This window comes from Eptatretus burgeri, chromosome 5 (genome assembly GCF_056783735.1).
Source record: "Eptatretus burgeri isolate ZD-2024b chromosome 5, Ebu_testis_v1, whole genome shotgun sequence".
Taxonomy (NCBI): domain Eukaryota; kingdom Metazoa; phylum Chordata; class Myxini; order Myxiniformes; family Myxinidae; genus Eptatretus; species Eptatretus burgeri.
Genome location: NC_140965.1, coordinates 15,652,503 through 15,677,015, shown reverse-complemented (window position 1 = coordinate 15,677,015; position 24,513 = coordinate 15,652,503). Strand labels below are relative to the sequence as shown.

The following is a 24,513-nucleotide window of genomic DNA, read 5'->3' as shown; positions in this document are numbered from 1 at the left end:
GGGTTGAAGATTAAACAGGTATAAGGAGTCCCATGCAATGCCCCTTTCCCCTTTCCCCTTTCCCCTTTACCCACCAGATATATGGAAAGGACTAACTGATATACACATACGATTGAAATAACTGCCTTGGGCTCACTGTTTTTGTGCCATTCCCTTGGAGGCATGTGGTTTTATAGAACCGCAACAAAGATTTGACATGGAGGTGACCTTCGATCAGATTTACGGTTTTTCCAATGGTTGAACATTTCCTTTCATCATCTCGACTATGTGAATCACTCATGATAAAGATTTCTTCTCCAACACAATTGATGCCTATTGTATACCCTGGAGAATTTTTCCATGGTCAAAAAGCATGTTCTTGAGTCTTGAATACACAGACCGAGTGCCAAATTCAAACAGAATGATCAGGACTGGATTATCTGGTACTTGGGATACCAATCCACTTCTTGGTTAACTAATTACTGGAGACGATTCTTTTCTCCTGAGCATTCCTGAACCATTAAGTATCCACCATGGGAACAAACTGAAAGGTACAAATCAGTTCCATGTTGAACGCTCTGGTCAACATCAGCTGTGGTCTGAGGAATTTGAGGTGATCCCACATTCTGACATCTTCAATTGTATACACCTCATTACATATGAAAAAGAACGATAGCTTTTGACAGGAGGGGAGGGCACCGAATGCACTGGGTGCCCCTGCCTCCCGGCAGGGGTCGGTAAAGCAATTGCTGCTTGTACACTTGCAGATTGTCTCCACAGCGACTTGTAATAAATACGCTCTCCCACCACTGTGTGGTGCTATACAGTACAATCATTACATAAGGAATTTGTAACCACCCCTCCCATACACCCACATCTACAAAAAATGTTAACACAGAAAACCTTCCCCAGCACACAGCCCAAGTACAACAACCAAATTTCCACTCCATCCGTCCAGCAGTTTAGAATAATAAAGATTTTTTTTTATTTTATTTTAAGTTAAAGAAGGATGACTTTGTAATCGTGAATCTGGAAATGATTGCAGAGTTTTAATGATAATTTTTTCTGCCATAGGGCCCAAGTTAGTTTGTGCTATTCCAATAGTTGTCAATTTAAATGATGATTTTTCAGAAAATCTGAACCCAAGTTCCCTGGTCTTCTTTCTACCACTGAAAATGAAATGGTAGATATCTATACTATGAGAGCCGTATGTCGCCATTTTTCTTCGAGTTAGCTGAACGGACGTTTATCAAACTTTCAGAGGTTTGCAAGTGAGTGCCAGGGAGTATTTTAGGCCAAAAAAAAATTGGTTAAAAAAGTTGGATTTGTTTTGAATTTTTTTTTAAAAACACTCTTTCGTGCCTCAGCCTTTGTAGCTATGTGAAAGGTAGCATTCAATGATTCCCGACCCCCTTTCCTTAGTGGGTGTTGGGAAATGTTTAAGGCTTTCACAAAAAAAGAAGAAAAACAAAATTTGGTTTCGTCAAAATACCATCGGGATGAGAATAGCACCGGGCAACGTTGAGTACCCCTGCTAATTGTTTTTAATTTGAAGATGATAAAGAGCCCAGGATTTAAGAACATAAATAATGATTTGTTGGTGTTATTTTTCAAATTTTCAAACCCTGAACACATATTATGAACCTTTCCATTGTTAATGGTATTGTTCCTAAAAATATGAAAATAGCAAAAGTTGTTCCCATTTTCAAATAGAGACCCACGGGGTTTTTGCAATTGTCTACCAATTTCTCTGGCGTCATTTTCAAAAATTATTGAAAAACTAATCTATATCCGCACTGGAAATATTTCAAGCATTGTGATATCTTTACTTCTCACGCTTTTCTACATTTCATTAATCGTGTACTTTTCACAAAAACAAACTGGGAATTTGTAAAGTTGCTTTGGGTATTGAAAATCGCTCTCATAGTCGGTGTTTTTCTGGACTTCTCCAAGGCATTGCCAATAAAAACCATCAATGATTTTTTTAAACTCCTCAAATATATTATCTTTAACCTTGTATGTCGATGACTCGAGTGTTTTATTATTTTTTTTTTCTCACATAAAAATCCTTTGACGACCTTTCTGATGACCTTGATATAATTATGAACATAATGTTTCGGTGGATTCATGCAAACAGATTAGCATTGAATCCAGTACTGTCGGATCCTGCGATTCGCAGACCCCGTGTATTCACGGGTAAAAAAGTGAACTGTCTTTGTTGTTTGTTTGTTTTTTAAAATCGTATATTTTTATAAACACTTCAGGACTGGTCTCCTCTGTCCCCCTTGGAAATTGGAAATCAGCCTACATCACAGCATTACTTTAAAATGTGCAAAAATGGATCCCCTTAACTATAACCCAATTAGCTTACTGTACTTCCAATAATCAGCAAGGATATGGAATCCATCCATCCATTCCTTTTCACCAACAGCATCTCAAATCATCAATTTGGATTCAGACCTGGTCACTCTACCTTGGACATGCTGTTACTACTCTCCTAACAATGGATAGAGGCCCTCAATATCAGACATGAGATCAGAGGCATGTCCCTCGACATCGCGAGCTTTCGATACGGTCTGGCATCCCGTACTGCTCACCAAACTTTCTTCTGGTATCCAAGACAATCTCCACTCATGACCCGTGGACTTCCTCTCCTGTCGCAGTCAATGTGTGGCTCTTCATGGCTCTTTCTCATCTCCTCTTCCTGTCCAGGCTGGAGTTCCTCAACGCAGTGTTCTGGGCCCTGTGCTTTTTCTGGTTTTCATAAATGATCTCTAACTTTGAAAAATCCTCTATCTCTTTGCTGATTACTCCACCCTCTGCTGTATCATTCTCTCATCCCTCAGATCAGCAGGCAGCAGCCTCTTCACTCTGCGGACCTGGATAAAATCACAAGCTGGTAAAATACTTGACAATCCTGACAAATGAAAAAGTCTATCAATCCTGACAAATCTCACACTCACTATGTCTTTCCAAAAGGACTATCTGGAACCCCACCCCCATCGACTTTTTCAACAATCCTCTTGAAGAAGTAGTCTTTCATTCAAGCTTCTGGGTCTCACAAACTGCCATGATCTTTCCAGGGAAAGCAACATTTCCAAGCTGGCCTCCAAAGCCAGTCTCCGACCAGGCATCCTCCATCGTGCAAAGTCCTTCGTTGGCACACTTGAGCTCCTGACCACATACAAAGCTTTCATCCACCACCTGATTGAGTACTGCTCTCCGCTCTGGGGTGGTGCTTCTGCCTCGCACCTTGCTTGGCTTCACGCTATGGAAACCAAGGCATTTTGGATCATTGGTACTTGTGTCTCCCACGATGAAGCTGAGTCTTTGGGTCTCTCTCTCACTCTCGCTCTCCGCAGGGAGGTCAGTGGTCTGTCTTCTACCATCTCCTCTCTGGCCTTGCCCCCCCCCCTACTCTGTCTGTGATCTTGCCCTCCACACCCCCATATTCGCAGAACGCTCAAGATCCGCCAGCAACCCACTTCTGGTGAAATTGCCAAAATCAAGAATTACTGCTGGCTTTCACTCTTTCATTCCTCTCTTTTTCCTGCCTCGGGACAAACTCCTACACACTTCAATCCTCCTCTTCCCTCCAGATCTTCAAAACAGCTCTTCACCATCATCTCGTATCTTTAGGTCTCTCACTCTCTTAAAGAAAAAAGAAAAAAAATCCCATGATACCCATCCAAAACCATGATCTTTTCTACCTCCATTAATCCACACCAAACCCACCTCCTTCAAATTCCCTTTTTTCCTTCCTGAAAGTCCCTGCAGTTTCCATTTTGTTTAAATTTGACGTCATAACCCATGCTAAGAAACTGTGCCGCAAAAGAGCGCATGGATGATACTGGAATATGGGCAGTAATAGTAGTGTTCAGTTAATGAAGTTATTTTCGTTCAGAATGAATGCACAAGGTGAGACTGCACTCGACGAGTGGCGTTCTCGTTTTGTATAAATTTCTCGATAATTTAAATCCCTGTTCTTCATTGTTCACGAGCCACTGGTGGCCTAAAGTGCGGCCCCTGACGTGTCGTCAATAATACACAAATGTGAAAACGCCCAATCTTAATCCACCATCAATGCTATCAAATTGACCCAATGGCTTCAAATGAGTGTTCCAACATGAAGCATAAAAGCACCATAAATACTCATGATATGGTTTCACTACACAAACAACAATTATGTTCGTAGCCCTGTGAACCACAACGAAGAAGAGTACATGAAGGTGGGGTCTCATCGCAGCAATTATGGAGTCTTGCAGGCAGTGGCAGCTCTCGCACTGATGTCTTGTCTGCAAAAGTGCCCCCCCTCCCTCGAAAACAATAGTGAAGATCACTGATTTAAATGCTTCATTTATGTGAGCATTATCGCTTTCACTGCATACCTACATAGAAATATTGTATTGAAAAAAAATACATGGAAATGTATTATTACGTGGACAAATCCATACAGTGAATGCGACTCGACTTGAACCTGGGTTCCCAGCATCATGAGCCAGGTGTGTTCAGTTTGGAATGCTAAACAAGCAAACCCCACAAAGTATCTCATTCCTGGAACCATTTGAACACTCCACTTTTTTTTTTGTTTGTTTTGTGCACGAGGTAAAACTGTTCTGATTGGTTTCTATTGATAGTACCGTATATGTTTATACCTGTGATCAGCAAAATCTTCATTCCATACTTTGGAACTGCAGATTCTGACCAGAGCTCACTCGGGTTTGGAAATAGGATCGGGCAGTGTCGACTAATTTGAGGTGAATTCTGAGCTAAGGGCACCAGTTGCGGTCAAGGACAGAGGGGAGCACATTAGATCAAGAGTAAGGATGACTCTCCTATCTTAATTTAGAAAGTGCTTCTAATTGCTTTTGGCGGTGTTGGCAATGTTGGTAGGAGTCGGCAGTAAATTGCAATCCTGCGTTACCCTGCTGGGAGCATTTTGAATGATCGGGGAGTGATCCAGATGGGTATTCCGATGCTGTACTCCAGCTTGCAAGTTAGCGATGATCTGTGCTCACCTTTTCCTGAAGACGGGGGTGTTCTCGAGTTGGGTCCATCTCCAGAGAGGAGAGGTGATTATTCAAGATGACTTGCCCTTCCTCTCCTCCCTGGAAATGGATCTGCTCTGACTTAAAATGTTGCAGTCGAACTTGGCAATCGGCACTTTACTCTGAATAATAGTTAAAAAAAAAAAAAAAACTGGAGTGGTTTCGGTGAAAACATCTAAAGGTACTTTCTCTCTTGAAAGAGCTACTTTGCCAACTCTTATCCTGGCTCAATGATGGCCATTAACCACTTTGTGGCCTCCCTGTTGTGACATTATTGTGGTTCTACAACCATCAGTGACAGTACTGGTTAATGTATGAGTTTTTGTTAACTTTTTTTCTTATTATTTTTTTAATTTTCTGGAATGGCAGTGTCGGTTATAGTCAGCATTTCTGTGCCGACCATTGGCTGACAAGTCCCGGTCGGGTCGACGTTCCGAGTTCTCTGCTATGCCTACTGTGCCATGGTTACTTTGTAAGGAAGTTCTTTTTGGAGTTCGTGGCACTGCGTGTGCTGCAGCAGGCTGATGGGCAAGGTTAATGTTGAGCTTTTCCCTGTTGATCTGGAATGTCGTCTTGTTGCCTTGGGTTATATCGAGGTGACGCTACAAGCCTGGCTGCAGTGTCTTCATTTTCAACTGGGTCTGTGCCCTTTTAACACTTGATTCTTTCTTCACACCCAGTTTCCCATAACCCCTTTTGGATCGCTTGCAGTTTTATTGGCCCTTCATTCGTACTTGTTGGATCCTGGATTTTTGTTGTTGTGTGATTGTTAGATTTTGGTGTAACTCTGTGGGAAAGTGGTGCCATAACGGTGACAGCAGGCATAAGTATGAGGCTGGTAATGGCTGTTGCAAGGTTTAGTGTAAATTTGTTCGTGTTTATCGAGTAGAATCTCAATGCAGGACTTTCAAAATGATGTATGAATGCAAATGAGGCCTCTTGGGCATGCGCTGTGCGCTTTGAGCGACTCACTTCTGCGAGATGAGGCTCTTTTAACCTACCATTGCTCGGGTGAAGTTGAAGCGAAATCGTCTTTTAACCATAATTCACACCTTTCAAACGGCAGAATGGCAATTTCAAACTGGTTAACCATAATTGCTCCTGGACGCAAATCGGACTCAGGAAAATGTCGGAAATACGAGAAATATCCATGGATGCGAGGTGTTGTCGGTCTGACCATTTTCTGTTGATGGCAGCGAGCGGTGGCAGACAGAAGCACAGACACAGATTCTTATTTTGTGGCAACAGATGTAAAAATCTAATTTCTCTTGTTGCCCCGGATCCAAACCATAATAGCTCTCGCAGCTCCCACTGCCCCCCCCCCAGCCCCGCCTCTGCTCTGCCCAAACATGATTATTAAATCATAAAATCCTCATTTTGAAAGTTGATTTTAAACTCTCCCTGTGTATTCACAAGGCCCAGGTATGACCCGTCCATCGGTATTCAGAAACACCCAAACCAGACATGGTATCTTCCTCCAACTGTCTTGTTGTCCAGAGGCACACCCCATATTTCTCTCATGTCCATTTCCAAGTATTTTTGGCTTCTTGTAGAAGCTTTGTGAGCCATTTTAGCTAACAGTCCTTCTTGCCAAACACGACAGAAGTTCCCATGCCCTGAAGTTCCCTATTTATTGGGGTTTCTGCACTTGAATGCTGAGCATTCTGGGAATGATTACGTCATTTTGAGAGTGCTGTATTTTTCCTTTTTTCTTCCGATTCAAATATATTGTTACTGATGAGCTCTTCCATTTGCTGCTTCAGAGATGGACTCATTTTGTTCAGGTCCATCCTGAAAAGGTCCTCTGTCGAGGTGGCTAATGCCAACTTCTTGAAGAATTACTACTACGACTCAGCAGACGTATCCGAGATAGAGTTCACAATGCCGCGCCATGAGTCTTTGTCCATCATCAGTGTCTGCATGTCCGCTATGTCGTGCTGGATATCCCTTGCTCCGCAGTCTATGTCGTTCAGTGAAGGATTACAATGGGTCTCAATGGAGACATTTCCTTCCCTGTGGGCCTCCTCGGGACCAACAGAAATTGTATCCTTATTCAGGATGATCCATTGATAAGTTTGTTGGGGGGATTTGGTTGAGATTGCTCCAAAGGGACTTTTCCCACAAACCATCCGTTAGGTAGAATGTTGTTGTGCAGGACTCGCTTCTTCTTCTTCTTGGGTATGGTAGCTTGGCTGCTGGGTAGCTATCATTTTGGTGGGGCATGACTATGCCGCTGATACTGTGCCCCTAAACCAGTACCGCTGGTCCTCATTTTGCTGACCTCGGAAGGATGACGGGATGAGTCAACCCTGTCTGGTGTTAATTCAGTGGCCAACGGGGCTCAAACTCAGGACCCTAAGATCCCCAGCCAGCCACCCTAATCAGCAAGCCATTAGCTATAAAGCCATCGCAGAATTGTCCTGTGGCCAAAATGGCCACCACCGGTTGTTATTTTACCAGTAGCTCAGGTTCTAGACTACCTAGGATATTGATTCTGGTGGCTAATTGTACATTTTCAAGGATGAGGAATGCAGTGGTACTATTTACAACATGCTATAACTACTCTAACAACTCCCTAACTACATATATCTAGCTTTCAGGGAAATAAATAAGAGTAAAATTATAAACGCATTTAATATTGGTGGGGTTATACATGTACATGTTTTGAAACTGTGACGTATTCATGAAAGTACATTCAATGCAGTCTTCGCAATGTTTCCTTTTTATAATATTTGGTAGTTTATTTACATGAGCACACAGTTCATGAGATTATGCTGTATCTTGCAAATCAATAGTGCATGTCCCATTGTTGTTTGACACGTTAGTGGTGAGGGCAAGTCGACGACAGTCCTTCCATTATTGACCAGGTAAGGCCTTCCATGGTAATATTACAGGTTTTCAATGAAATGTAATGTTAGTTTTGAGAACACAGTCCACCACAGCGGCAAAGGGCAGTGCACTGAAGTGCTGCCTTGACACATTTGCACTGTCCTCTGCACCCCTTTTTGCATCCACAGCGTATGAGTTCTCGACAGGTCTGGGTCACTTCTGGCAGTGTGGTCCAGTGAACTTTCCATCCACCTGTGTCCTCCTTCTTCCACCCCCAGTCACGTGGGGATGGGAGTTCCGGGACTGCAACCATCATCTGTCCCCAGCAGTGACCAGCTTGGTAGGCAGCCCTCTTTGTGTGCTGAATCAGTGCTGCTTGTGTTGGAGGGAGTCCTTCAATGTCTCTTCCTTTCTGGGTGAACAGCTGATTGCGTGCCTGATTGACTGATTCCAGGCTGCTAGTGCGGTCATAGAGCAAGACCACGAATCGCTCCAGAAACTCCATCCAGTTGTCTATGGTGTCTGGGGTGGCAGCCAAGGCACAGAAGGCTCTAGTGACGTCATCAAAGGCTAGATGATCAAAGCTCTGGCTAGATGAACTGCATCATTGTCAGCAACATGCTCACATGCTTTCCCTAATGCAGCACCAACATCCTCATTGCACACGAGCACCACATCACGACCTTGCTTGTGAGCATCCATGTCTGGGAAGTAACCCAGTATTCTGGTCTTGAGTTTAGTGGAGTGCACACGCCCTGTCACGTGTGTCCCCAGTTGTTCCAGCCTGTTACTGTACAGATTCACCAAGTCTGTTAATTTGAACACTAGTGCAACCACATTGTCCATGCGCACTTCCTCAATATAGGTGACAAGTCCAGCGAATGCAATTCCATGGTTAACAGTGTCTCCATTAGATTCTTGTGCCTTTGTGTCCCTCGCTTTATTGTACAGAGAGGCAAGACACTGAGCATGGTACTTAACCTCTTGTGCGATGAGATCTCCAACAATGAGTTTGGATAGGAGGTGTTTGTCCTGTAGTTTGAGGGCACACTGCCTCACACGAATGTCAAGTTCGAATGTTGATGCATTACGCAAAGCATCTCTTGCTGCAGATTTTCCACAGAAGAAGCATGTCTCTGTTGAATGAGTTTCACGTTCAATGCTCTGACGGGTGAACTTGTGGGTTTCTGGGTCATCATCGTGGTGTGTTTTCCTCTTTTCAGCCCTCTGAAGTTTTGGTTTGTTATACTGCAGTCTGCAGGAGTCATGCCATTTGGCTTTGTGAACCCGGAATGCTGCCTCGATGCCCTGAACCTCATCCAGTTGTGACAGTTTTAGTGTTCTTGGCAGGCAACTGATCTTGTCGAATGCTACAAGATGCTCAGCTATGGCCCTGTATCCTGCCCCATCTGTGCCACGTGCTGAATTATATGGACATGTCAGCATCTCATCTGTGTCTTCCTGACACAGAACACATTTGTTCCAGTCTGTGGTCGGGCACTGTTTACCTGATGAGCTAGGCTCATCAGGGTCCACCACCTTGTATAGTTTGGCCATTGTCCCTATGCACTATGCTACTTCAGAACACTATCTACTAGTTATACCACCACCACTACCATTAGCTGAAATCTCCAGGAAAATATGTTCGCTGCCACCACAGTCACAGTCCAGGTCAACTGAAAACGTACAGATATACATGTAGATTAGGCGTTGTTATAAGGTGTACACAAAAGCTGTACTAACAATATAGATTATCATTGTGACGTTATTATGATGATCTGTGTGAATATGCAGCAAAATATATGAATACACATAAACATAATTATGAGGTCAGCACACAACTCATGGGCTGATTCTAAAATTCCGGAAAATGTGCATAACTCCGCTAATATTTGATGGTTTTACTGTTCTTTAATTCCCTGAATGCGAGATATATGTAGTTTAGTAGTTGATAGCATGTTATAAATAGTACCACTGCATTCCTCATCCTTGAAAATGTACGATTAGCCACCAGAATCGATATCCTAGTTGGTCTAGAACCTGAGAAACTGGTAAAATAACAACCGGTGGTGGCCATTTTGGCCACAGGACAATTCTGCGATGGCCCTACAGCTAAATATCTTCCTTAAGGCATGATCTAACAGTGTGCCAAAGTTCATACTTGGATCATCAAAGGCACAATTCCCCCAAATGTTTCACTTATCTGCCGGACTATTGGTGATGCCCCTTTTGTGGTTTGACTGACGAGTCAATGCTTACGTCTTGCATCAGCCTTGCCTTGCTTTTTCATGATGTTAAAGCTTGCGTTTTTCTGTATAATGTGGGTGAAATGTAATTTTCTGTTGTGAATCTTGTAGTTGCTGAAGATAAGTTGACTGTTTTCTCGGAAATGAGGACAACAACTGTCGGGTGCTGATATAATTGTGTGCAATTTCTCCTTGCCTTTAAGGTTTTCATTCCTTCTTGCCTCAAGCTGGAGTAGTCATACGTTTTGTTTCGACATCGCCAACATCGAGATGTTTATGGTGAAAGAGTGTGCTAAGGGAACTTCGTGTCAGCTGGATGATGGGGCATTATGGATTCCCCCCCCCCCCCTTACACTCTCTAAATTGCATCCACTGTAATCACGAAAATTGCACAAAGATCGCAGAGTGGAAAACACCAAAGCACAACCAACTTGACCCACCCCTCCTTTTTCCTCATTCTATTTTTCCCCCTGTTTTTGCCAAAAGGCTGAGGCTCCAAGTCAATTGTTTCGGCTCAGTGCAATGGCAAGCCTCATCCAGCAGGGAATTCAAGGTCAAATCAGCTGGTAGTGGGGGGGGGGGTGACCTTTCTAAAGGCCCGGTCACACCTTGACGTTTTAGCCAACGTATGCCGATTTTTGAATTTTTTTTCTAAAACGCTGGCACACGTTGAATACGTTATGGGTAAGTTTTGATAACATTGAGAGCACGCTGAAAAACACTGCCATACGTCGTTGTACGCTGGCTTTAAACGTTGTACTTTTTGGTTGTCCTCAAATTTTTTCATGCTTGAAATTTCACGACGTATGCCGGCGTATGACTCGCACGTTCCGCTACGCTGGCCACAAGTTGTATGCACGGTCTGCGATCATTGACAGACGTCAACACATGCTACTTGTAAGTTAATCATAAGTTGAGACACGCCGAGGTAATGTTTAGCGTACCCGAAACTTATTTCTAACCTATGATTAACGTGTTGTTGGCACGTTACGCGATCGTTGCCACACGTCGACAGACGTTACTTTTAAGTTACTCATAGGCTGAAAGACGTCGGTATAATGGATCGTCCTTGCGTCAGCGTCCACGGCCACGGCCAGGACACTTATTTACAGCATTCTTCAAACTTTTCTTCGGCATGACGAGGATGTTCACACTTCGATGTCTAGCTTGGCTATGATTCCAATTGTCCATCGGCAGCGTCTATTTAAAATAGTCGAGTTTGAGCGTTTTAACATGTTCAGAAGAAACGCTTCAAATTTCAAAACCTCAGCGTCAAAAAACAAAGGCGAGTGACAGCAATTTAAATCGTTCATTGTAAACAATGAAACTAGCTGAGTGGTACCGTTTAAAAGTCGTTGAGTGTAAAAAAAAAATCCAATTGTTGAGCGCAAGCGTCTACTTTCAATAGTGGAGATGCAGCCATTTAAATCGTTGAGTTTATCATTTAAATCGTTAAACGCAAGGACGATCCATCATAACCCACACCCTCCCCCTCACACTCACCTACTACTGTACTGCCAACATGAACAAACTACTACTAATACTGATACTGATACTGCTGACATGGACATCGACTCAAAAAGGACTCAAAAACACTGTTGGGTTCCCCTTTTATGAGCAGCATTTTTATATACCAATTCCCAAAACTGCTGGGAACACGTCTTTATATGGCAGTTGTAAGCTAGAAACACGTTCATTTATTTTTTTTGTCGACCGGAAGACGTCATTGGAATACGTCTACATAAGTCGATGTGTGTTGGGACTACGTAAAGAATTGGTTCAAAGCACGTCAAACATAAGTTAGAAATAAGTTTCGCATAAAAAAGACATTACCGCGACGTGTTTCGACTTATGAGTAGCTTATAAGTAGCGTTTGTGGACGTGTGTAAGCGTCCACATATCGTGTGTAAAACTTATCCCCATCGCATGCGGAACGTGTGTCATACGCCGAGTACGTCGTAAAATTTTGAACATGTTTAAAATTTCTTGACGTACTCTACTTACTACGACGTATGATAGCGTACTTTAGCGTTCTACTCGCGCATACCAAACTTACTCATACCGTATTTGACGTGCCCCAACATTTTAGACACATTTTTCTTAGGTCGGCATACGCTGGCAAGATCGCGGTCACGCCAAGGTGTGACCGCGATGTTGACACTTCCATTTCTACGGCAGTTATGATTCGAATCGTTGTGCGTCAGCCTTTTAATAGGCTACGTCACGACATCGTCGGCGATGCGTGCAACGCGCTATGCCTAAGTTAGACTATCGTTGGGCATCGGTTGTGTAGGCCGACAACAGGTTCAGCATTCGTTGGTATAAGTTATCTATAACACAACGAAACGTTCTGTGTCCGTTAACAATGCGTTATACATAAGACCAAGTCGCTATGAATACGTCCAAATCTTTAAAAAAAAACATCAAAAGTTCAACGTAAGCCAGCGTTTTACATACATTTTAACACGTTGCCATTGCTGGCTAAAACATCAAGGTGTGACCGGGCCTTTAGGTGGAGGACCATCATAGCCATTGTTAAACTTACTGAGGGCAGGTTATGTACATATAGTGATGATAGCAATTTAAACATGTGTAGATAAGTCATATAACTCATTGCCTCTGCCACCAAAGGTGTACGGAGGTTATGTTTTCATCCATGTCTTGTTTGTCTGTCTCACTGTGAGCAAGATCTCTCAAAAATTTATGGACAGATTCGGACGAAATTTGATGAACAGGTTGAGCATGTAAACAGGACAAATTGGTTCGATTTTGGTGAAGGTGTGGATACAATAGTGTTTTAAAGTAATTCTTCACCATTGGGAGATCGATGAGGGCAAAAATGATATTTAGAATGATTCCTCAAAAAGTTGTGCACAGATTATGACATGAGTTGGGTAGGCGACAATAACAAGCCAATTAGATTTTGGTTCAGGTCTGGATGCAGATCTGGCCTTTCAGTTGGACACAAAACGTAAACTGTTCAACTGGAGCAGGCATACGCTCCACTGAGTGCCATTCTCGTTACTCTCGCCGCAGGAGAGGGTATTCCATTTGGGTCTTGTTTGTTTGTTTGTCTGTATTTGTTCCTTGAAAAAATCGAAGATTGTTCAAGTATATATGTATCTGTTTTGTATACCTTATCGAGGCTTGTACAAGAGCTAACGCACAACGCACAGCAAGGGGGGCATGAGACTAGAGGGGAAGGACAAAACTGGGGAACAGACACTAGGAGATCTGTGGAAGGGAGAGGGATGGGATGGGGTGGGGAACTGGGAACATGGGGGACAAGATGGACATTACAGGGACTTTCAGGAAGGAAAGCAGGGAATTTGAAGGAAGTGGGGTTGGGTGGATTAATGGGTAGAAAAGATCGAGGATTTGGATGGGGCATAACAGGTGGTGAACAGCTGTTTTAAAGGCCTGTAGGGAAGAATGGGATTGAACAGAGTGAGGGAGTTTATTCCAAAGGTGGGGAAAAAGAGGAATGAAAGAGTGAAGGTGAGCAGTGATTCGTTATTTTGGTAGTTTTTACCATGAGGGTGGTTGTTGGCGGGCCTTGAGCGCCCTGCGGAAATATGGTGGGGACAAATCGCAGACAGATCGGGGGGTGATGGGGCGGGGGCAGACCAGAGAGAAGACTGAAGAAGACAAAGACCACCGACCTGCCTGCGGTGAGAGTGAGATGCCCAAAGACTCTGCCTCATCACGGGAGATACCAATGATCCGAAATGCCTTGGTTTCCACAGCGTGAAGCAGAGAAAGGTGGGAGGCAGGAGCAACAGCCCAGAGGGGAGAGCAGTACTTCATCAGGCTGCGGACAAAAGCTTTGTATGTGGTCAGGAGCTCAGGTGGGCCGAGGAAGGACTTTTCATAACAGAGAATTCCCAGTCGGCGACTGGCTTTGGGGGCCAGGTTGAAAATGTGGCTTTCCCAGGAAATATCATGGCAGATAGTGAGACCCAGAGGGTTGTTGAGAAAGTAAATGGAGGGGTTTTCCAAACGGTCCTTTCGGAGAGACATAGTGAGAGTGTGAGATTTGTCCGGATTGAAAGACATGTTCCACGTGTCGGACCAGTTTGTGATTTTATCCAGATCAGCACTGAGCGAAGAAGCTGCTGCTTGCCGGTCGGAGGAATAACAGATGGTACGGCAGAGGGTGGAGTTATCAGCAAAGAGATAAAGAGGATTTTCCAGAGAGTCAGAGAGATCATTGATGAAAACCAGAAAAAGAACAGGTCCCAGAACGCGACCTTGAGGAACTCCAGCCTGGACAGGAAGAGGGGATGAAAGAACTGCATTTAGGGCCACACGTTGACTGTGACGGGATAGGAAGTCTGCAAGCCATGAGTGGAGATGGCCTTGGATACCATAGGATGAGTTTGGTGAGCAGGGCAGGGTGCCAGACGGTGTCAAAAGCATGTGATATGTCAAGGGATACGGCTCGGATTTCCTGTCTGGCATTGAGGACCTCATCCATTATAGGGAGAGCAGAAGCAGCATATCCAGTGTGGAGTGACCTGGTCTGAAACCAAATTGATGATCGGAAATCAGGCAATTTTAGAAGAGGAAGGGTTTAATGTCTGAAGCGATGATGGATTCCATAACCTTGCTGATGATTGGGAGAAGCCTAATTGGTTTGTAGTTGCAGGGATCTGTTTTTGCACCTTTTTATGCGGGGCAGTAATGTGCATAGATCTAACAAATGAGAGGTTTAATAGAACAGAGGGAGGGTGAGCAAGAGCAGAGCAGGATTTTAGGAAATGTGGGCTGATGCCTTCTGGACCGGTTGCAGAATCTCCACCTTGTTAGGAGAAAGGACACAGAGTCCAGGGACAGTTGGGTGTGACTGGGTAAGTTGGGGGAAAGCAATGGGTTTCGGACACAAGATTTCGATGCAAACACCGAGTTTAGGCATTCAGCTTTTTCATGTGCGGTATCAGCAGTGCGGCCATTTGACGGAAGGGAGGGGATGGAGGGGGAACATACACCAGAAACAGATTTGATTAGACACCACCAGGATTTTGAGGAGGGAGAGAGGTTTGAGAGTTCAGACTGGAGATTAGAGAGATGTTGTTTTCTGGCTCTCCTGAGGGTAGATACACACTTGTTCTGAGCTTTATGGAAGGAACTGAGATTACCCTCAGTTGGGTTTGCTTTCCATGAGGCAAAGGCAAGTTGTTTCAGGACAACTGCCTCACCATAAGCTTCAGTGAACCATGGGCGGGAGGATGGGTCGGACAACTGAAGACGAGAGGGAATAAATCTGTGCATGAGGAAGAGCAAGTTTCTTTGAAAGAATTCCCAGGGTTTGTTGATGTTGGAGAAAGTAGTGATAGGAGATGAGTCTACAAGTTTGATGGCTGCCTGGAGACCCTGCCAGTCGGCTTGAGTGAAATGCCAGACTCGACAGCGGTGAGGAGGTTCTCTGATAACAGCCAGAGAGATGTCCACTTTGACAAGGACGTGGTCAGAAGAACCGATTGGAACGGAGGAAGAGCATCAGATATTGTCAGGGAAATTTGTCAAAATCAGAACCAGAAGAGATAGAGTACCATTGGTTGAGATCTGGGTCGGGAATTTGACCGATTGAGTCGCAGAAAGCTTTTGCTGAAGTGCCATGACAGGGGAGAGAGGTACCCACACCTAGTCAACTGGCATGATGACAATTGAAGTCTCCACATATGAGGAGAGAGTTTGGATGAGAAGATAGTTGGTCCATGTTTTCGGATAGTGAGGTGTAGATTGAGTCATCACTGTTAGGTGGACAGTACAGTACACATATAAACATGAGGTGGGAGTTGAGGGGAAGCCGTAGCCAGAGGTATTCCTGGGGGTGTGGGCGAGTGAGGGCAGTGCATGGAGAGTGAGGAATACAGTCTTTTATGAAGAGAGCAACTCCTCCACCAGGACGAGGCTCAGGTCTGTCATACCGGAGGAGGGAGTAACTGGGGAGAGATACTTGTGAGTCAGACACTTCTTGGGGGAGGATAGTTTCTGGAAGGCAGATTATGTCTGGTTTGTCAGTGGTAACCTGTATGGAAAGATCTGAAAGGTTTGAGCGAAGGCCCCGGATATTGGAGTTCCACAGTGTTAATGAGGAGGGAGGGGAGGAGGCTTTGGGTGCAGGGGGTGAGAGGGGATGGGAGCGTAGAACAAGCGACGAGGGGGGGCGTAAGGAGGGTTGTTGAAAGAGTGTGGGGGATTGCAGAATAGCTAGGGGAGGGGGCTGGATGAGGAGGAGAAAAGGCTCTGTGGTGCTGGTGGAGAGGGGGACAAGAGAGGGGGAAGAAGGCAGTTGAGGATTTGAGGAGGTGGAGTGAAGAGATTGAGATAAGATTGTAGTGGAAGGAGGCAGCTTTGTGGATGGGAGGGGGAACTTTGAGAAGGATGAGTGAGGGGGTGAATGGTGGGAGAAGGGTGAGTGGGGAGAAAGGTGAGGGGTAGTTTTTGAGAGAGGTGAGAGGGAGGCTTGGAGGGAGAAGAGTGGGATGATTGCTTTGAGAGTGAGGGGTGAGAGGGGTGAGTTGGCACTGAAATTGGAAAAACAGAATGGTTGATGGAAAGCGAACATTCGTAGCAAACTGGGGTTTTTTTAAGTTTGAGGTCAGAGATGTGATTTAACACCTTTCTTGAGGGATGCAATAAAGGTGAATTCAGAGAATGGAGAGAAGAAACGCTGGAACAGTTGGATTTTTTTTTTTTTTAGGAAAGGTATGACTTGGAGGTCGAATTGAGAGTTGTTTGTTTAAATAGCAGAAGAGTAGTGAATTATGATGCAGTAAAGAGTTCCACACGTGTGAAAGAGGAAGATGAAGCATTATAAGAGATCGTTTTTATTGTTATTATTATTATTGTTTGAGAGAGTTTTCATCAGATTAGGTCATGGAAGTGTAGAAAAAATTGTGAGTTGAATGCTGAAATTGGATCGATAAATGCAGAGGGTCTAAACAGATCACGTGGTTATGGGAGAAGCACTTGGCTCTGGGAGGTGTACAGTCAAAAGTGAAATTATTTATTTTAAATAAGGATTGCGTAACATTTGGAAAAGGGAAGGTTGAAGTAAAATCGTGGCAGTGTGTGGTAAATTTGGATGGTAAACTCAGTGTGAAGCTGAGAGAGACAGAGGCAGACGCAGGCAGACGCAGACAGGCAGACAGACTGAGACGGAGACGGACGGAGACTGAGACGGCCGGAGACGGAGTATAATTTTTGAAGAACAGGTAAGATTCGGGAATGGAAGGTTGTCGATTGGAAGAAATCGTGAAGGTAATGGCGAGAGAGGGTCAGCTCAGTAGAATAAAGATGGTGTGCCGGCAGGAGGAAGAAAAAGAGGATGAAAAAGAAGAAGAAGAATTGAGACTTGTGAGTGTGCAAGGAGAAAGGTCATTTTTTTAAAAAATATATATATATATTTTTGATTTAAGATAAGAAATAGAGCGTTTAGTTGGGAGGGATGGGGGACGTTGGGAAAGTGGGGAATATAGAAATTGAAGGTAATGGGGAGAAAATACAAATAAACACGATCGTACACCGAGGGGAATGATGGGTAGGCCTCAAGCACTCAGTAAGACAAGGTCGACGAAAACTCTCAAAATAGCACGATTTTTGAAACAAAACCGAACTCGGAACACAGTAACATGTCGGTGAGAAAATAAACAGCTAAAATGGGACAGATAACGACCAGAAACTTAACTTTAAGATCGACAGCAGAGAGCCCTGAAGAAGACCTGCCAACGCTCCAAACCCAGAACCGGAAGAGATTGTGATTGTATGCGTTATTCTGGTTGATTGTGACTTGCAGGCGATAAACATAAACAAATTTTAAACCGATTTTCACGAAACTTCACCACATGGTAGAGTTTTGCATGTGCAAGAAGCCTATTGCTTTTGACGTCAAAAGGTCAACATAGGCCAAAGGTCAACAACTAAGGTGGTATTTCTAAAATCCTCAGTTTTCATCCGATTGATTCGAAATTTGAGCAGGATTTGCACATCAGGTCACGGAATTCAATGACCAATTATTTTTGAGGTCATCATTGACCAAAAGGTCAACATGGGCCAAATTTTTAAAATTGTCAATTTTCATCCGATTGACGAGAAATTTGAAGAGGAGTTGCATATTTGCTCATTGAAGTCAACCACCAATTATTTTAATGGTCAATATAGGCCAAAGGTCAACAGTTTAGGCTGGATTTCTAAAATTCATCCCATTGACTTGAAATTTGAAGACGATTTGCATATCAAGTTGCTGAATTCAACCACCAATAATTTTTGAGGTCAACATAGGCCAAAAAGTTGACCGTCATTTCTAAAATTGTCAATTTTCATCCATGTGATTTGAACTTTGAAGAGGATTTCTGTATTTTGTCATTGAATTCAACCACCAAATTTGTTTTATGGATTTCGCAAGTATCGTTCTCTGCATGACATGTTTCTTGTTTTGCTTTTGTTTGTCTGTCTGTCGACACAGAACTTTCGTGTTTTTCTCTGCAACCGCTTGTCATATTGACACAAAATTTTCACCATAAGAGCGACTACTCATGGACAATGTTTGTTTTATTGATAATTATGACATCATAGGTCTGTGTAGAAGCAGTCATGTTGGAAAAAAGGAAAAATTTTGGACCTCTGAATCTCCAAAACCGCAACAAGGAAAAAAAATTGAAACCTGGCACAATGCAAGTACTCATCATGGGGAATAAGTGATTTTTTTTCATGTCATAAGTGCCTTCATTGTGACATCATAATTGCATACAAAGAATGCAACATCTGATCAGTATGAAAATTTTTGAGGGTCATCTTGGTATAAGTTGGTCCACAGAAAAAAATATCAGTCATGTGGTTCGGCAGCCATATTGTTTTTTTGGGGGTTTTTTAACCTTCAAAAATCTCTGAAACAGCTGAACAGATCCAGTCAAAACTTTACAGCGATGACTGCCTATCCATGAACAAAACATTCTCACATGATGTGATAGGTCACATGGTTTGCAGCCATATTGGATTTCCCCTGAAACCTATAAAAAATATTCTCCAGAATGACTCGACAGATCGAGGGGAACTTCTATGAAAATGCTCCCCAAGCCTTGGGGATACCGGGGTATTCAGGAATAATTGATAGGTCACATGGTCTAGTAGCCATATTGGTTTGAGCAAAAATCTTTTTAAAGTTTTTTTTTTTTTTTTTTTTTTTTTCTCTCTCTCTCTCTCTCTCTCTCTCTCTCTCTCTCTCTCTCTCTCTCTCTCTCTCTCTCTCTCTCTCTCTCTCTCTCTCTCTCTCTCTCTCTCTCTCTCTCTCTCTCTCTCTCTCTCTCTCTCTCTCTCTCTCTCTCTCTCTCTCTCTCTCTCTCTCTCTCTCTCTCTCTCTCTCTCTCTCTCTCTCTCTCTCTCTCTCTCTTGAACCACTTCATTGATTGACAAGAAACTTCACAATTGTGATCTCATAGAGATGGGGAATATATTTTTTGAATTTTAACCTGATCAAATGCATGGTCTGGCATCCAGAATTATTTATTTATTTATTTTTTTGATCTGGGTTCTTTTTGATGTATATTTGAATAAGGCTCACTTGGCTGTGCCTGGATAGGTTTGAGTGTTGTGGAGTAGTTGCTGAAACCCGAATCCTATTCAGGTTCCTCCTGATGACTTTATCTTTGCTTTTTGCTTGTTTGGGTTCCTTCTGATGACTCCAATGAAGTAATGGTACAGAAGTCTTCTGTATCTATTTGTACTTATTTTATTTGAATTGAATTTATTTTAATGTCATTCTGAATTCAGTTGAATAATAATAAACATCATGGGTCTGGGTCAAGTGTCTGATCAAAATGGGACGTCTTGGCACCTAGTCATCACTGCCAGCAGTTGTAAAGTGGCAGTTCTAGTTATGTCTCTTTATTTCGTAGCACACCAGTACAAAAACACCACACAAAACAAGCCCTGGTAAGGGTCTGCAATCTGATCGCTCTTTTTCTTTTTCTGTTTTTACTGCAGATATAAAAATGATTTTAAAAATGACTAAACATCCTGATTCTTTGTATTAACTAAACAAAAGTAACTTTGGCAAGTTACTTTAAAATAGTTATTAGTAGTATTAAAATGTATAAGATTTCCTAACACAACTTCTGAGATTGCTACCTTTTGACGAGAGTGGCCATGTTGGATAGAACACTAATTTCTCTTCCCAAGTTGTTTTTGAGTTCAGTGGTTATAGCCACACAAAATATTGAGAAAGAAAATATCACTACATAGGCCGGATCTCGCCCGCAAGCCAGAGGTTCCCCGTGCCTCGTCTGAAGGAACATTCCCCGTGATGGTGCCTGACGAAGACCACTCTGTGGCTGAAATGTTGAACTTTTTTAGCCTTTGGCTTTTGGCAAAAAGCTCTAGTTGGTTGTGCCTTTGTGTTTTTTGCTCCATGGTTCTTGCAGTTTTTGTCAATAGGCACTCTCCCAAATACCAACCTTTTCTCTAATGCTTCTGTAGAACTTCTGTTCACGTGTTTTATCTTTATATCTTTTGTATTGACGATGATAAAAGGCTTCAAAAGTTCATGATTTTCTGCCTTCTTTTCCTCCCCCCCCCCTCTCTCTCTCACTCTCACTCTCACTTTCATTCTCACACTCTCTCTCTGTCTCCCTCCCTTTTTTCTCACCCACCCCTCCTTTTTACTTCTCCTTTCTCCCTCGTTCTCCCCCTTCTGGACTGCAGATCAATGCTCACGCCAAAGAAGACCTAAAGGAAGGTCTGGCTCTGTATGGTTCACAAGGAAACCTTGGCCTTACAAAGGCTTGGAACATCATCCAGATAGATGTGCGTTCCTGTCCTACGTTTGTTTTGAATGACCACATGTTAAATTGGTTTGTCTGTGTCTTATTAAAATGACGTATTGCGTGAAAGTCTTCTGTAAGGTAGTGTGGGGAAAAATGAACTTGGAAGCTGTGCATCATCTTTTAATCAATGGTACATCATTCGTGGTAATTGTAAGGCCCAATGGCTCAGGTTTGAACCGAATGTCTTTCCCTAACATGATGTAAAGCCGTTGTTCCTAGCTCATATGTGTCCATCAATCAGGATGGGTTCTTTGAACTGCACTCCCTGCCTTTCTCAAAAAAATTCCATTGACCCACTAGCACAGGATTTCAAATGTTGCTTCATGGTATTTGTACCTACAGTTCCACTGCTGCGGTGTGCTGAACCACACCGATTGGTTTGTGGCGTTTGGAGAGAACAGGGTCCCTGACTCTTGCTGCTTCGAGTACAGTCGTAACTGTGGCAGGGACAGGCCTAAGATGTGGTGGCCGGTGGTAATGAATTTTTCTGATCATTCTCCTTCCCCATGCATTCATTCACTTATGTAATCTGCATTTCCTCTCCCTTATTTTCCTTCATGTAATTTCATTGCCACTATTTAATTTCGTTTTCCTGTGCACATATGTTCAGCATTTTGTTCATCTCAGAGCAGTAATGTAGACATTGATTTTGGTTAAACTGTGAAGAAATTATCTTGCATCAAGTTCACCTTTAACTCAAAGAATGAATGCATCTATTTATTATGATGACAAATGGGGATTTTGATAAGTCGATCCGAGGTTGTCCCTCACGATATCCCATTATCATTTTGTGTTGTCTCCCCTAACCTAATAAGCCTTTCTGTTCTGACTACCTCCTCCACTTCTACCACCTCCCCCCAATCCACCTTAACTCAACAATTTATATACTAACTTAGTGTCTCTTGTTCACCTGTTCCGTTCCTTTCCATTCCGTTACCTGTTTGTGGACCCTCTGCCCTTTGTAATGGATTTTGCCGGTGGAAGCTGTTGCCCCTTGGTGGAATTGTGGTTAAAATAAGTGGTTGCAAAATGTTTAACCTCGAAGAAAAGTCATGAGTTGATAGCAATCAAGATTGTCATAAGCTTTCATCTATCTGGAGATCGTGTGTCCATTGTGCCTCTGCATATACTGTACCAGTTTCTATTTTAATTTTTGATGCGACGACGTCTTTCAATATTGCGAACAATAACAAAGGGTTAATCTGGTTTTATTTGATTTTGCTGTTAAGCAGTTTCTATCCATCACTTCTGGGTCCATTCCACTTGTTCCTTCGCACGTGGCATGTTCCAATCGATTCCATTGATTCTGAAATAGTTTGAAGACGTGTTCCTTTCCTGCCGGGACTCAATGGCACAACATCTTCAAAACATGAATGGCAATTTCCTCGCGTTGCCAATATTTGTTTCTTGAGACTGTTATCTACACTCCACTCTTCATCGCAGGCTGAGGCCCTTTCACAAACTAGAGAAAGCTATTATTGTTGCCATGGGCGATTACTTTAGCGATTGTCTTCTTCACCAAACTCTGGTCTTTGTCCATCGTGGCATTGCTTGCCTTTCTTGTAGCTGTATGTGTTTTTCCATTTTCAGATGGCAGATAATTATTGAGGAAATTTGTTAAAGATAATTTTCCTGATTATCAGTTGCGAGCAAAGGCGGCTGCAAAATCCTTGCTTCCTGGCGATAGGGAGGAAAAGGGGAATGGTGGGGAGAGCAGTGTTCTGATAGACTACCACCATCACCACCCCCCCTGCCCCCCTCATTTCCCCTGCTAACCTCACCCTTTTTCCAATCTACTGCTGTTACCACTACTTTTTAATGGCCCCAATTGTTCCCACCTTCTTGTGAGGATAGCCAGGGGAAATATTTGGCCCAAGTCTTCACGAATCAGCTGGCCAGGCCTGACTTTCGACTGATGAGTTGGAGCAGGAATCGGTAATTCATTCAGGATATCGAGCATAACTCACCGACTCTTCATGAAAGGCCCAATGGGATCTTTAATGTCCAACTAATGCTAACAGATAGGGCACCCAGCGTATTGTCCATCTGATGGACGTTTGTGATGGAATATTATGATGCAATATACTGCCTGCGGAGCACCATTTCAATAGTTTATATAGTCATGTCAGAAATTGAACCCAAACTAAGCTTTGCAGGAAGTGCTGTTCGATTACTGTCCGATTGTTGTTCAACGCCCTGCCTTTTGAAGCACCAAAGTGCGCTATCCCTCAGATGGACGTCGAGCTGGTGAATCTAAGACGACACCTCATTTCTACTGATATTAAAGACCCTACAATGTCTTTTCGATGAAGAGTAGGCAAATTATGAAAAAATTACAAATTACTTCCCTAATCAGCTTCAGTCGAACATCAGGCCAGTTCAGTAAAACTTGGCCTAACAATATAAACCTCATGAGTCACCAAACCCAACTGACATGGACTTATTTTAATGAATAATTTCTACAATGGACCAATATGTAAATAGTAAGGGTGTTGTGTGTACCACAGGGTTGTTATGACAAGGTGAAGGGCTGGATACTGGAAAACCTTGTGATGCTGGGAGTCTTTGTTCTCTTGGTTCTGCTTGTGCAGGTAAGTCATCCATTTTTGCCTGGATCCCCTTTGCTTCTAAATACATGCCCATTCATTCAGAGGGGAATGACAGGATTTCCGATGGTGATTCAATTTTGACCTGGTCTTTTCCACCTACTAAGCTTATATGCTTCTGTTTCTGATGGTCCATGCTCTGTCGCAGAGCATTGGTGCTGCTGAAGCAGTTTTGTTAGCAAGAATTATTCTGGGTGGTTTGCCAATGGCATCTTATCAGTAGTTAGGTGAGGAATTGGTAATTTGTTTGCGGTGCCAGTGAGACTGTGCTGGCCTCCCTGCTCTTCGCAAAGGACAGTGTGGGATCTTTAATGTCCATCAACTAATGCCGGCAGACGGGATGCCTGTTTATTGTCCATCTGAAGGACGGCACACCCATTAACGAATCGCCCTGCCTGTGAAACACCAGTGTATAGCTAGGTCGAGATTCGAGCACAAGCTAGACAGAGACGAGTGCACAGACATCTCGGCCATCCTACCAGCCCTAAGCTTGTATGTTGAGAACATAAATGACAGTTGTATTACTTTTCAAGGTATTTTCCAGCTTTGAACACCCACATGTCCTATTTGCGTGAAAGGTTTCGTATCTCTTTAGGTTTATAATTATTTAGCACTTTACGTAGCCAACACAAGACATAATTTGAAAAGCCTTGTTTGTGAAAACCTCTTGTCCCTAGATTAGTCGACTCCAGGTGTTCTTTATGACATTCGTTACCGTACCATGCAGCCAATGGTATGTCGATTTCAACGGGCTTGATATTTTTGTTTGCTACAATTTTCACAACTTGGAGTACTTGCTGTTCCACCCTCTTCATTACATCATTACATCACTTGCTGCCATCTTGATTTGGAGCACCTTCATTAAAGCTGGAAAGGGGTGATTTATAGGTGTTGGTTTCTAATGCCATTAAGAATAATATTCTCATATTGTTGACAAACATGTATGTCTTTAAAAAAAAAAGTCCAGGTTTTATTTGAA

The 24,513-nt window shown here is 43.1% G+C and overlaps 1 protein-coding gene across 4 annotated transcripts in view; it reads left to right on the top strand.

Moving 5' to 3' along the window:
• Positions 1-24,513, top strand: part of LOC147025914 (tetraspanin-4-like) — a 151,944-nt gene that overhangs the window by 121,449 nt on the left and 5,982 nt on the right. For all 4 annotated transcript variants that reach the window (XM_085880816.1, XM_085880815.1, XM_085880817.1 and 1 more), the window contains 3 exons: positions 20,807-20,908; positions 21,271-21,402; positions 23,436-23,519. In XM_085880816.1, the coding sequence (XP_085736942.1) occupies positions 20,807-20,908; positions 21,271-21,402; positions 23,436-23,519 (318 nt within the window). The remainder of the gene's footprint in view (positions 1-20,806; positions 20,909-21,270; positions 21,403-23,435; positions 23,520-24,513) is intronic.